The sequence below is a fragment of the Elaeis guineensis genome, chromosome 5, assembly GCF_000442705.2.
Source record: "Elaeis guineensis isolate ETL-2024a chromosome 5, EG11, whole genome shotgun sequence".
Taxonomy (NCBI): Eukaryota; Viridiplantae; Streptophyta; class Magnoliopsida; order Arecales; family Arecaceae; genus Elaeis; species Elaeis guineensis.
The window spans coordinates 112888719-112904457 of NC_025997.2; the positions used below are offsets into that span (position 1 = coordinate 112888719).

General features: G+C 34.5%; 1 protein-coding gene across 2 annotated transcripts in view; it reads right to left on the minus strand.

The window, feature by feature from the left end:
- Nucleotides 1–11562: 11562 nt before the first annotated feature.
- The window catches only part of LOC105032901 (phenylacetaldehyde reductase), a 36329-nt gene continuing 32152 nt past the window's right edge, over nt 11563–15739 (minus strand). For both annotated transcript variants that reach the window (XM_010907491.4, XM_073258100.1), the window contains 3 exons: nt 14819–14981; nt 14158–14344; nt 11563–11950 (listed from right to left, as the gene is read on the minus strand). In XM_010907491.4, coding sequence (XP_010905793.1) covers nt 11806–11950; nt 14158–14344; nt 14819–14981 — 495 coding nt within the window. In that variant the 3' untranslated portion in view covers nt 11563–11805. The remainder of the gene's footprint in view (nt 11951–14157; nt 14345–14818; nt 14982–15739) is intronic.

Genomic DNA, 15739 nt, shown 5'->3' on the forward strand with positions numbered 1-15739 from the left:
ACCTAATTTAATTAAATTAAATTAGATTTAAATTTAATTTAATTTTTGAATCAAATTAGAAATTAGGTTGATCCAAGTCCTAATTGAACTAGGACTAGTTTTTTCTTACACTTGGCTTATCCAATAAATCAATTGAATTTGAACCAATCAAGTCCAAATCAAATCTAATTAAATCATATTCAATTAGACTTAATCTCAGCCTATTGACTTAATTAAATTAAGCCAATTAGCAATCGAATTGCGAATCGATCTTCCAGCAACACTTGCATTAGGTTAAATGTCAATCGTATTGATCGTTTAACCCTAGAATGATTTTTAATCGTTGATCAACCATCTGATCGGATCGTGAACTCTAATGTGTGTGACCTCATAGGTCCAAACTTAAGTCGGTAGTACAGGAATAAATTTTTATACTAATCGAAGTGACCATCTAGCAATGGTACTCGATGGTCGGATAGGTCAAATGTGTAGAACAACATCCTTAGAACCCATACGGATATAGTTTTCATATAATTCATCTCCTTGACCAAAATGCTCATAGGACACCACAGAGTTCAACAGTCAACTCTGATCAGGTTGTCCACATTGTATTTCAAAATATCAAATCCATCTGATAGATTATCCTGGCCAAGGTTTTGCTAAATTGAAATACAGCGACTCATTCTTCTCCAACTCTTGGAGTGGTCAATCCCATCTTGATCACACTCTGACTTCGCAAGTACTTGACTGTGCCCAGAAGCCTTCCGTCACTGAATTAAAAATTCAGTTAGTCCAGTACCAAAGCACAGTGAGTTGCTTGTAAATCACTGAGGCGATCTCAGGTTTAAGGAACACTTATACCTATATCCCATCAGAGATATTCTGGACAACAGAATACTCTGGAGTTGGTCACGTTCAATGATGATGTACCCTTACATCTCACCTGTATGCCATACCAGTATCTCCATATTTTTTGGTTAAGAGGACAACCAACCCATATGGCCTACAGCAACCTATGCTCGATAGAAGCTGTCGTCCTTATTAACAGCCTATCATTTGATCGTGAACAGTTTTAAAGACTAATCGATAAATCCTCTCTTTATCGAACCTAAATAGTCCTAAGAACTTTATTACAACAACGGAGTTCATTAGAAGATGAAAATTTATGATGAAAATATCAAAAATATATTTTAACGAATCAATTACAATACAAGGTTACTCAACCGTCAACAAGTTGATGATTGACTTTTGGGACATATTTTTCAACAACTCCCACTTATCCTAAAACCACTCGACAGAGTATCTAGTACCCATCTTCGACTTGTGGTTGTCGAACTCCTTTATCATCAGAGCTTTAGTGAAGGGGTCGGTCAGGTTTTCCTTTTTATCGATCTTCTGAAGGTCGACGTCACCTCGATCCACGATCTCCCGGATCAGGTGGAAGCAGCATAAAATATGCTTCGTCCGCTGGTGTGCTTTGAGTTCCTTCGCCTGAGCTATGGCACCAGTGCTGTCGCAGTAGAGCAGGATCGGATTATCGAGGGAGGGTACTACTCCAAGCTCGATGATGAATTTTCTCAGCCACATAGCTTCCTTCGTGGCATTCGATGCTGTGATGTACTCCGCCTCACAAACAGAGTCTACCACAGTATGCTGCTTGAAACTCTTCCAACAGATGGCTTCACCATTCAGAGTAAAGATATAACCCAACATGCTTATGCTGTCATCATGGTCAGATTGAAAGCTGAAGTCTGTGAACCCCATAAGTTTCATATCTGACTCATCATAAACCAACCAATGGTCCTTAGTATTTCTCAAATACTTAAGGATGGCTTTAACCACTTTTCAGTGATTTTCTCCAGGATCAGATTAGTATCTACTCACTACTCCTAGTGAGTATGCCATATCTGGCCTTGTACATGTCATGGCGTACATGATAGATCACACGATAGAAGCATATAGGACTCTACTCATACGCTCTCTCTCTTCAGGAGTTGTCGGACAATCCTTCTTAAAGAGAAAAATTTCATGGCCTATCAGTAGATAGCCCTTCTTGGAATTCTCCATACTGAACCTCTTCAGCACAGTATCTATGTACGTGGACTAGGACAACCCAAGCATCCTTTTAGATCTATCCCTATAGATCTTCATCCCTAGGATGTAGGATGCTTCACCCAAGTCCTTCATGGAGAACTACGATGACAACCAAACTTTTATTTTCTATAGTACGGGGATGTCATTCCCGATTAAGAGAATGTCATCCACATACAAGACAAGGAATACCACAACTGAACCATTTGCCCATTTATAGATGCAGGGCTCTTCTCTGTTCTTAACGAAGCCATACGTTTTGATCACCTTATCAAAATGCGTGTTTCAACTCCGAGAAGCTTGCTTCAATCCATAAATGGATCTCTAAAGCTTGCACATCTTGGACTCATCTGTGGATGTAAACCTCTCAGGTTGTATCATATACACCTCTTCAGTCAGCTCTTTATTCAGGAGAGCTGTCTTTACATCCATCTGCCAGATTTCATAATCCAGATGAGCAGCTATTGCAAACATTATCCGAATGGATTTGAGCATTACCACAGGGGAGAACGTCTCATTATAGTCAATACCATAATGTTGACGATACCCCTTGACAACCAGACGGGCTTTATAGGTCTCCACCTTTCCGTCTGTGCCCCTCTTCTTTTTAAAGACCCATTTACACCCAATGGGTTTAACCCATTCAAGTGGGTCAACCAATGTCCATACATCGTTGACCTTCATGGACTCCATTTGGATTTTATGGCTTCAAGCTATTTTTCGAAATCAGGTCTCTGCATTGCATCCATATAAGTAATCAGATCCTCATCATTCTCATCGAGTTCGATGGGATCATCGTCTCAGACAAAAAAACTGTAGTATCTGTCCGGCTGATGCAGTACTCTACCGGATCATCTTAATGGAGCAGGTACCTTGGGCTCTGAATCTGATCTAATCAAATCCGACTCAGGTTCAGCTATTGGTGTCAGTCCTTCTACTTGTTGAACTTCATCAAGTTTAACCTTAGAGGTAACGATTCCTTCACCAAAGAACTCTTTTTCTAAAAAGGTTGCCTTAAGGCTAACGAACACCTTTTGTTCATCAGTATGGTAGAAAAAATATCCTTTGATCTCTTTGGGGTACCCTATGAATGTGCATTTATCAGACCTAGGTTTGAATTTATTTGTAACTAACCATTTGACATAGGTCGAGCACCCCCAGACCCTAAGGTGTGAAAGTGCTGGCTTACGCCCTGTCCATATCTCATCTGGAGTCTTAATTATAGACTTACTTGGAACCCTATTTAATAGATAACAGGCTGATTCGAGTGTATATCCCCAGAAGGATATCGGCAAGTTGGCAAAATCTATCATGGATCGGACCACGTCTAACAGAGTCCAATTTTTCCTTTCAGACACACCATTATGCTGTAGTGTTTCTGGAGTCCATTGAGAGAGAATCCCATTCTCTCCTAGATATGTGAGAAACTCACCAGAAAGGTATTTTTCTCCTCGATCAGACCGAAGAGTTTTAATACTCTTCTCAGTTTATTTTTCTACTTCACTTCGGAATCATTTGAACATTTCAAATGAATCCGATTTATGTTTCATCAAATAGACATATCCATATCTGGATAGATCATCCGTGAAAGTGATGAAGTAGAAATATCCACCTCTAGCACTTGTGCTCATGGACCTGCATACATTAGTATGTACTAGGCCCAAGAGCTCAGTAGCTCTCTCACCTTTTTTAGTAAAAGGTGACTTGGTCATTTTACCAAGAAGATAGGACTCACAGGTTGAAAGTGATTCACAATCACTGACTTTGAGAATTTCCTCTTGAGTCCACCTATTTATCCTGTTCTTATTTATATGACCTAGCCTACAGTGCCATAAGTAGATATCTGATACACTATCTAATCTAGGGTGCTTACCAGTAGAATAGACTATGTTAACAGATTGTGATAACATATACACACCATTGTTCAAATGTCTACAAAAAATAGTAACACCATTCATAATGATATTACAAACTTATTTCTTTATTGAAATTTCATAATCATTTTTAGCCAGAAGGCCTATAGAAATAATATTTAAAAAAAAATTGGGACAAGAATGACAATCATTAAGAACAACGGTATGAGACTCAAATACAAGTTTCAAGATTTCTAATGCTAGAACTGAAATTGATCTTCCATCTCCAACGTTCAGGAACCTCTCACCTTGCTCGAATCTCCTACTAACCTGCAACCCCTGCAACGAATTGCAAATATGGTAAGGGCTACCGGTACCCAATACCTGTCAGTTATATCACAAATAGAGAAATTACAAGAAGTTATCATATAAATACCTTGCCCAGCAACAGCTTGCTTCTTTCTCTGCCTGTTCGGGTCCAGAGAGGCAATGTACTGAGGACAGTTCCTCTTCCAGTGCTCCCGCTTCTTGCAAAAGAAGCATTCAGCTTGACTCTTATCGGGCTTGATCTTTCTGGTCTGGCCCTGCACTGATGTCCCAACTTGAACTTGCACTTTCTTCACTTTCTTCTTCTTGTTCTTCTTCCCTTTCTCAAAGGGTCGAGAACCAGAAGACGAACCTCCCACTAAGTTCACCGACTCCTTGTGGAGTTGGTGATCCTTCTCAAAGTTTTGAAGCAACCCCAGTAACCTGTGGTAGTTTACTTCAGGCTTTGTAATTCTATAATGAGTGAGGAATGGGAGATAAGACTTGAGCAGTGAGTTCGGTATTGCATCTTTCCTAAGCTGCTCATGCAAGGAAAAGCCGAGCTTGCTCAAATGCTTCATCAGCTCGATCATGTACAATACATGATCAGTGACAGAGGCACCACCTCGCATTTTGGCATTGAAGATGGCACAACTAGTCTTGTGCCTCTCCGTGTCATCAGGTATGCCAAAGGCATCCTCCAACACTTGAAGCATGTCCTTTGGCTGAGCCGTCTCAAATCTGCGACTGAACTCGTTGCTCATGGCAGCCAGCATGATGCAGCGCACCGTGGTCTAGTCACTGAGCCACTTCTTGTAAGTGCCTCTGACTGTTCCACATGCATTGGCAGCTGGCTCCTCAGGTGCAGGATCCATTATCACATATAGGATCCGTTCATGCTCCAGGACTATCTTCAACTTTTGGTATCAGCTACCGAAGTTGGATCCCACCAACTTATCATTATCCAACAATGATCGAAGCGATAGGGAAGTGGCCATATTTGTACAAAGAAAAATCATAACCTAATTAGTAATTGATTCATTAAACTTAAAGATTTAGACTTTAATCAAAAGATTTCTCTCACTATTTTATTCGAATTGGTAGCCTCTACCTCCAATTCGAGGAATTACCCTAATTTCTTAGTGGGTACTAGAATCCACTTAGACTGTACACAAGCCCAACTTTGGTTGGCCAACCCATGTACATCTAAGGGTAGGTTCATAACCAATTGTTTCTCTAAATAATTTTTAGTAATTTTAATTTTGCCCCAGTCCCTAATCAGTAGGCTTTGGCCTCCATTGAAAAGGTCTGGTTAGGTCCAACCATTAACATGACCATACTTGGCCCATCTAGCCAATGAATGATTAGGTCCAACTTTGGTTGGCTAACCTAACCACCATTTAGAAAGATGCAGTCAAGAAATCATATTATGAATGACAATTCCATCAGCCGATAAGCACAAGGCCTTTGGGCCTCCAATGATTATCCGACTGATGGACCCATTATCATCCACTTAATGGGTGGCTATGATCTAGTTATCATCATAACTATTTTATTTTAAGGATCTAATAATTTTAGAAGATTTAATTGATTTAGAGAAGGAGGTCAGATGAACCAACTTATCATGATCCTCCCACTGGCTTCACCAAGTCAGCTTAAGGGAGACCATTAAAAGGGCTGGTCTAGGAGCACATAAATCAGTCACACTGATTTACCTAGTTGACATGGGTTAGCTCGAATAGTCAAGTGATCCGATCAAAATATAATTTCATCAAGAGGTCAGGTAAGTTCGATCGGTGGGAGGGTCTGCCAAAGCTTGCCTTAGACACCATCAGAGATGGTCAGGTAAGCGGGCTACTAATTAAAAACCACCAGTTTGGTTTACCTTAGACACCAACTGGTTTAATTAGTTTTGATTAGATCAACCTAACAGTTCGTGCTAGATCGCTTAGCCAAGAATCAAGTCCATTTGGTTCTCGTTAAAGATATGGACTTGACCAACTACAACTATTGTAATTGATCAAGAGAATCCTTGACCTAATCTAAGACAACAATTGATTAGATTTAGTCAATTCTTTAATTAAGTCCATCTTTAATCTAACCTTAGGTCTAACCCAATTAATGGACCTAATTTTCACTAACCCATTAACCCAATGTGTTATGGTTTGTGTCTTAGGTTCTGCAATTCATAATCTTAGAACCTAATCAAACAACTTTTTAATTCTCAATTAAGTTTTGGGCTGAGGGTTGGGGTTCGGCTTTTTGAAAATAATTTTTATGTTTGTAAAATATTTTTATAATATGGTTCTACCAACTAAGTTGCATATTTGATTCATAATCAAAATGTAAGTGAAATAAGCATGAAACTACTGTATATCTAATCTAAACAGGTTTATGTAATTGAAACAATTTCAACTTTAAACTTTGCAAATTTTCTAGACAAATATATGATGGTTCTTTGCACAAGAATTATTAACAAAGAGATTTTATTTTAGATTTAAATATTTTTTAAATCTAATAAATCATAAATTTAATCTAGATAATATCTAACAAATTTATGATTAAAGATAGATCTACACAAACTAGGACAACCTTTGCACTGTAAGGGATAAACCTTACAGCAAGACAACCTACAGTTCGTGATTGATCTAAAAATTTTAATTTTAGATTTAACAATCAGATTATAAATTAGATCTAATCTAAGAAATAATCTAAGCATGTATAAATAATCATGTAATAAATAACTTAGGCTCTGACATCAATTGAAGGAACCAGATCTAGGGTTTCAGGGTTAGATCTTAAAATTTTTTCAAGATCAGACAGCGGAAGACTAAAATAAATCAAAATTTATCTTATAAAATCAGAGAATCCCTAGATTTAAGATCTTATTATATGATTATTATATGGTATTAAATCAAAAATTAAAATATAAAGAGCAAAAACTACATGTTGATCATATCAACATGTTTCTATACTACATCTAATGTATGTAAAATATAATAGATCAGATCTATTACCTTACAAGTTAGACGTTCTAACCTTGCTGATTCGGGCTTGAGGATGATGTTGTGAGCCGCACACACATCCAACCTCTAAGAGTCATCCACACGAGCCCACGAATCATGATCAGAAGTCCTGATCCAGGAAATCATCACAGTATGCTAGTACTGCGCTGATCCTTCTTCGATGGTCGATCAGATGCCTCCTTCTTCTTGATTTGGACTCTTCCAAAGATGAGAAGTAGGAGGAGTTTTAGATCTGAGACACTCTCAGAAAACTCATAGATGGAGGAAGGGAAGAGGTGAACTCAGCAACCCTAGAAGAAGACCCTCTTCTTCTTCTCTTTGCTCTCACCTAGACACCTAGTTTTGTATTTATTATATCTCCACGCCCCAACACTCTTTCTCTCTGATTTTCACATGCCCCAAAGGTCTCTCAATGCTCTATAATCTACAAAAATCTCAAAAAGAAATTCATCTTAAATAATGAGATATGAAGAATCCTTGTCTAGGTCAAATACTTAGTCAAGGAATGGCCACTATTGAGGTCATCTCCTCCTCAATGTCAGATGCTACTATTGGCCGCCGGCCGAGGTTCCACCATCATGGCATGGAAAAGAGGAAAAATGGGGAGGGGAGGGGACCTCTCTCTTTTTTCTTTTTTATTTTCTCTCTATGGATGAGTAGAGGGATTCAAGAAAAAAATTTTTAAAAAAAAAATTCTTTTCTCTCTCCTAACTTTCTCTCTCTATAAGTTTCTATATCTAGTTTATCCCTTTAGAATCTCTATCTCTTTATGAATTTCTCTCTCTAGAGATTTTATGGACCAATGGAGGTCTAGGTATTTAGGTAAATCCGGATCAATTGGTTGACCATAAGAGGGGGCTTGGACCTATAATATTTAGGTGTTTTCATAAATTTCGCTATCCATGATTATTTATAATAGACCTTGATTATGTAAAGGTATAATTATCGATATAAGGTGTCGAGTAGAACATCTTGACCTTGAGTTCGTGGATCAAGGGGTTGATCAATTACTATGCTTGAGTCTGAAACCGATAGAGATAAAAATCTCTAACATGATCACTATTATATATACTATTTGCATCGTTAGATTTATATTATTGGTTTATATCATCGGATTTATGTTGATGCATTTGTTTTGTTTGAGATACTATTATTTGTATATGACTTTTCGCCATGAGTACATTATATGCTGACTATATATGTATAATAATGATTGATGATATGATTATATGATTATGATATACTTATCTTGATCATACTACAAATTAAAATTGATGTGTTGAAATCAACATATAGTAATTGGATGAAAAGATATGGTTTGGACTAATCTCATTATGTGGATAGCCGACCAGGAGCTTATGTCTGAGACAACCTTCTTGAACTTCTGTGTGGGATAGCTGGCTCGAAGCTTATATCTGAGATAGCCTCCATAAACTTGTGCATGAGATAATCTCCAAAAGTTTATACATGGGATAGCTAGTCAGGAGTATCCCTGGGACAGCCTCCACAGGCTTATACTTGGGATAGTGTGCTAGAGCTTATGCCTCAAATAGCCTCCATAGATTTGTGTGAGAATTTGACTAATCATGGACTAAAATATTATCTTAGTTAGTCTAAAATTAGAAAGAAAAAGGTTATAAAATTAGAAAGAAAAAGGTTAAAAAATTTGAAAATATTATAAGAGGAATGAATGATAAGATACATGAAACTAATCCTAAATAAAGAACTTCGCTTGTTGACATGTCGTGATACATTTCTTTGGACTAAACAAATATTTGATATATATTTATATGGATATTTAAGTTATTCTAAATTTTTGATATAATATTTCATGCTTTATACTTATTATGATTTTTAAATTATATTATTATATTGACGTAAATGTGTGAAAATTTTTACTGGACTGTAAAGCTTATAGCCCCATTATTTTCTTTCCTCTTCAGAGTTATAGGATGCTTGCACTTGGCTAAGGTTCAACTCTTGATTTGAAAGGATTAATTAGATAGGACATCATCAATATTAGTTGGATAATTAAGTTTTATTAATCATACAAGATTTGATATTTGTTAATATAAAATATTTATTATGAATTGAGATCAACAATGTTCATGAGATTTTAGATTGTAATGAATTTTAAAGCTTTGTATATTCTTTAAGATCATGCCCTAGGGAGGGTGTACCGTTGCATCACCGACCTAAGTATTGGGTTCAAGGTGCGACATTCATAATTTAAAAAATATAATTAGATTATATTCTCATTTTTATTTTGCAGATATTATGGGTCACATCATAGTTGTTGGACCTCTCAAATAGGCATACATCAAGCAAAAATTGGTTTATAAAAGAAACTTAGAAATAAAAATTTTGAAGTTGTGTATATTGACCTAATTCATTTTTTATGATATGCAAATATTGACATTTATAAATGTTTCATTATTTTTGAATTGTATAATGTCATTATATATCTGTCTATTTTTCTATTTTACAGCATGCAAAATGTATCCATTACCTTTTGGGCTGAATTTTCCGAACAAATTGATGGAAATGCTATTTGTGCAAAGGAAAGAGAAGGGCAAGTTATTACTATTTTGATAGGCATGATATCAAAAATAAAATTGATGTCATAATTATCAAAATATAAAGATAATCTTTTCTTGGCAAAAATAAGAATATATAAAGATAATCTTTTCTTTGCAATATTTTGTACTGTGAAAATTGGTATCATAATTATCAAAATATTTTACATATTTTGTATATATAGAAAAATCAAAACAAAAAATTCAGTTACTATATTTAACAAAAAATAAGAATTATCCATTATGGTGAAAATATACTTATAAATTCGTGCATAAAATCAAATTACTAGTTGCTCCAATTAGATTTATGGAACAAGAGCAACAAAATGAAAACAACCGAAGAATTATTGAAATTGAATCCATATAATGTCTAAGTATTATCTAAAATGCTTATGAAATTGTCATATTCTTTTCTAAGAAACTTGAATTATTCTTCTTTTATTTTAGAGGATGAAATTCACATATAAAGCAAATCTAAAAGAAATTAATGCTTCTTATGATTAATGGAACAAAGTATGCTACAGCTGCAGAGCTATAATAAAACTTTATGGTGACACTTTTTGGTGCAGCCAATATGGCAAAATCTATTAACCTCCAGTACTATAGTAGGATATGATGTCTTCTTAATTATCAAACTTTTCCTATAAATAAATATAATTTTTTATATAAACAAAAACAACATCTATATATCTAACTTGGTTTGGTACAAATTGAATGTTATTGTTGAAGATGATACTGGTATAACAAATTTTATTATATTTAAAAAATTAATATAGCAATTAATTGATATTATAGTACTGAATCTTACAATGGATGCAAGATCTGATAGATTCACTTTTCCAATTGTTATCAAAAAAATCAGCAATGGCACCTATATTTCCCAAATTATGTTCAAATCACAAAGTTTTAATGATAACATCTATAATTTCCAGGTGATGAATATTTTTCTACCAAGTGAATCTCAATCAAGTGGTTTATACGGAAGTTCTATATCCAGATCTTCGTCATCTCAAATTCCGGAAGACCCTATTTCTTCAACTCCTGAAAAAGAAATTCAGCATAAACTTTTTCAGGAAACTACTCAATAAAATCCTAAATTACTGAGTGGATCCAAATTTGCTGATTTCTCTTAGAAGATCGTAGAGGTAGTGCGCTTGCCTAATCAAAGACTAAGAAGGAGGCCCATTCTAAAGGAATCAATCCCTTTCTCTTTACATGAGATAAGGGGCCAGGTGGCCCATAGCAAGTGCTCCCCTTCACTTTCTGGTTCAACATGAGAAAGAGAAGGAGCGAGCACTTAGTTGAGCCCTTCCCCTCCCCGTTAGTGGTAGCCCCTTATTCCTCTCCTACTTTGACTAGGGAAAGTGGATTAAATGGGACAATAATTCTCTTTTCCATAAGAAGGGGATAAAGGGGGATTCGATGGTGGTGGTAAATATTAGTAAAATCAAAGAATCATGTGCAATCAAAACTAATTGTGAATAAAATCAAAGAGAAATAGTTTGTAAGAAACTAGAAAATAAGGTAATCTAGATCCTAACAAGTGCTAGGCACTGCTCTAAGAGCATCATTTTCCCACGCAGGATATAATTAATCTCCCACTCATTCAGCTCCTCCCTCCCATAGCAAGGCATGACATTCTTTCAACCCATAGGAAGTGTAGGAAAGTTAAGGGAAATTCAATGCACGCTGTATCTTAGCTTATAAATGGCCAGCAAAACACCACTATCAGGCATCAAACACACTCAAACATGGTAGATTTTTATTACTCCTTCAAAATACCTCCATAACAAATAAAGCAAAGGTTGCACAATTGCATCAAACAAACTTGAAAGTTCCGATATTTTGATGGAGCTTAAGGATATCCTCAATAGTTCTAAACACTCAAATAGCAATATATCACTATATCTTCATAATACCATCAAGCACTATCCCAACTAATTCGGTTGAGTTCCATTTTGTGACTGTTAATTTTTAAAAACTAACAAATCCCTTCTCCTTCAAGCTTTTGACAATCTCCATGATGCTCGTCTCTAGAAGAATATAGTCAATACCTAAGCTTTTTGCCTTTTCCCTCGAGACATGGTATATTGGTACAAGGGGCTTGTCATCCGCACACCTGCCAATATATGGAGCTTGACAGTCAAAGAACAAGTACAGAAATAGAGAGATTTGCCTAAGTAGAGATTACATTTAAATTAAAGGGTAACTTGTTAAAACTTATACTCTTTAAGAACTAGTAATTGAAATGACTAATGAAAAAGTAGCCTTAAACCTTTGAAAGAGTAGGGAAAAAAGAGAAAAAGTTGATGGACAAGGCAAAGTAGAGGTTAGAAGTAAAATATATATGTCTCTAAAAAAATACTTTGGCATTTATTTACTGATTTCAAAAGATACAAGTACAAGAAGACCAAAGAAAAATAATCAAGCATAAATAACAGCTTGTGCTTTATGAACACATTCATCGGCTAATCAAACAACTTATAGCTGATACAAACATGTTGTACATTTAATCATAAGAACATGGTAATCTTTTCCATCAATAAGATATGCAAGGTTTTTGATCAATAGAGAAATGATAGTGATACTATAGATTGAACATAGAAATAGCAAACTTGAGCTAAATAATAGAATGTTCAATTGGGATTTGGATTTGACTATGTAAGAAAGGTTGCCAAATTGATACTCATTTATATTTGTAAAGAGAAAAACTTTAAACTAACGTTACAGACAAAGATAAAATACAAACCGAGAAGGTCCAAGATACTTATGGCATTGGAAAGGCCAAATGTAAAAGAAGAGAAAGCATTAGTTGTAGTTTAATTGTTATGGTTGGAGCTATTACTTTTCATATTTGTATTTTTTGAGTCCAAGCTTCTTATGACTTGGGAGGTGTACAGGTTTGAACTTAAGAAAATCTTGGCCAAAGCTCAAGAGATCTAGTAACCTCGTAAGAAGAGACAAGCACAAAGCCATTTCCAAATGGAGCATCAAGTGCAAAGCACTGTCTTTGGTACTCAAGACAAATAAGATAGTAGCAAGAAGGTGGTAGAGCGAGAATACATGTATATACTGTGAAAAACAGAGAGATAAATTACATAAAAGCAATGACAAAAAATAATATCCTAGGAATCACTCATAGATAGCAGCAAATCATCCTAATAACCCAACCACTAACAAATAGATATTGCATAAAGTGGAAAATACAATTACAGATGGTGTATGCAGTTGTTGTGCTTTGCTACACTTAAGAATCACATCTTAGTAGAAAATAGATCAAAATTGTTATAGCTTTTCCTCACATTTTGGACTAGTTTCAGCTTAAATTTTCAGAAGCAGAAAATACTAATGCCTTTGAATTTAATTAAGGAGAAAAAGGAAGCAACAAAAAAAGGGTGCATAGATAAAGAATTTTAGGAGAAAGAATGAAAGATCAAAAGCATAGATTAGCATGAATTATAGTTTTCTTCTTGAAATCATACATGAATATTTTGACCAGGTGATATAGATAAATAATGATGATGATGATGATAAGCTCATATATATAGTCATTTATTATTATAGACAAGAACCAATATGGTTTTTTGGTATGAAATAATGTTATTACCCAAAAATAGGGATTTAGTAATTCGAATGAAACGCATGTGATCAAATCACCACCATATGGTGAATGGGTCAGATTTCTATGAAATTACATGACCTAGCCACAACAATTAAGTATAAAATAGAAAATATTTTTTTGTTAACATCAAGTAGTTAGTGCTAACCCATTGTAGATTAGAATAAAAGGTCGTGTCTATGAATTTAAAACTTAATAAAACATTCAAAAGGCATGAGATTTCATGAACATATTAGGAGTGCTTTTGTTAGTCAAAAGATGCCAGCAAATATGTGAACATTACTATATTTCTCACAAGATAGGTTGCTACTGCTACGGCACTACACATGCTCATCCAATCTTTAATTGGGTATTGCTGTATGCAGGGATAATTCACGACCTCAACAAGGATGGGGTTTGCAGCTAGGCTATGGGTAAGAAAGGAATGAATTGCTAAATTCTAGATGATGGAAAATGATCCCAAAACATTTGCTATGACATACAGTCATAATACAAAAACAGCAATATATTTTTGAAGACTTGGATGTTACAAACAAAAATAAACCTACTGAATAAACAAGAACATAAAAAAAAAAAGCAAACATTGAGAACGAATATAGGACAAAATGCAAGGAAATTGTATAGTCACAATGAGAAAAAAGAATGATTTCTAAAACACAGGACTTAGTAATTAAATAAATCCATCGCCATTAAAGACATTAACTTACATTTCAGGTAGTTTAAGAGCAGGATATTGTTCATGCAAAATTTTCACAATATCTGAATAGTGAGCGACACTTTCAACTAAACAATATCTTCCACTTGCTGAGGGAACCTCGAATGCCAGAATATGTGCCATGGCAACATCTTTGACATTGACCAACCCATAACTTGCATTTGGATATGTAGAAGATCCTATAAAGGTTTCAAAAGGAAGCTGTTAAATTTTAATTCTCTTTCTTCATCAACAAAACAAATTTTATAGAAAAGACTAACTAGATTGGATAGAGCATGCTTGTAATATTACAGTAAAGTATACCAAAGAGTTCAACAAGAAGCATGGTTGAAGATTCTATATGAATGAAACATCTCCCTAGATATGTTTCATAATTAGGCCTACTACAATGATACTAGACATCAGGATAATTAACCAACTTATTTTGGCCCATTTTGGATAAAACATCTAGATCTTCACCTTGCCATTTACTTTCTTCTATTCTTTTTATCTTATGACATATGTATTTTGAGAAATGTTCTGTTTGTCTTATATTATAAAAACTACAGCATATAAAGGTATATTCTACCAAGGTAGATAAACTAAAAGAGTTAAGTCCTTGTCGCTATTTACTAATATTCAACCATGATAAATATAGCATGAAATTTACATACCATTTATTAACTTCAGAAATACAGCAGCACTCGCATTTAGAGTAGGTTGCAGAAGAGGACCTATGACAAATGCTGGGTGTATAGTTACCATATCGATAGAATTATCTTTTGAAAACTTCCAAGCAGCCTCCTCTGCCAATATCTTCGAGAGTTGATACCATAACTAATAGAAACCAATAGGTTAAAAAAAATATTCAAGGTTCTCAAACTTATACATTTACTCAGCACAGTTTGAGACAAATTAAGAATAAGATTGACATGCCACTTGCAGTGCTCTTGAACAACTAGCATCTTAAACCTCTAAGTTATTATAACATTTATAGAGAAACATAACCATAAAAATTTTTCAAGCCATCAGATAAAACACTACATGATTATTCTTTCATCTGATAGAGAAAACTATCACACTACATTACCAATATTAAAAAAAATTCTTTTTCTACAAATTGCATATTTTTTGGAACTATATATATCAAAAACTTAAATAATTAGATTAGATCAAAGTTGAGGAAAATCAAATTTGGCAATAATCAGGGTATTTTAGCTATAGACAGTAAAGAGTGAAATTAGGGTAAAAACATAAAAAATATCAATAAACTTAGGTTTAAGTCATTTTCCATAAATCATCATCTTTATAATAAGATAAGTTAATTGCTATCACATGCTAATAAATAATAAAATACTTATCTCTCATATTGTATAGTGCTTAAAAAGAACATTCTATAGAGTAAATAATAATAATAAATAGAGTAAATAATAATAATAATAATAACATTCAAAATGTAGCATTTAAATTTTGGTGGCTCCACACCTAATATCAGGTATTACAATTCCAATCACTCATATAAAATATGTTTATTATATTCACAAATACATATATTTCTAGTAAATTAGTTTGAATTGAAATAAATACAAAATAGT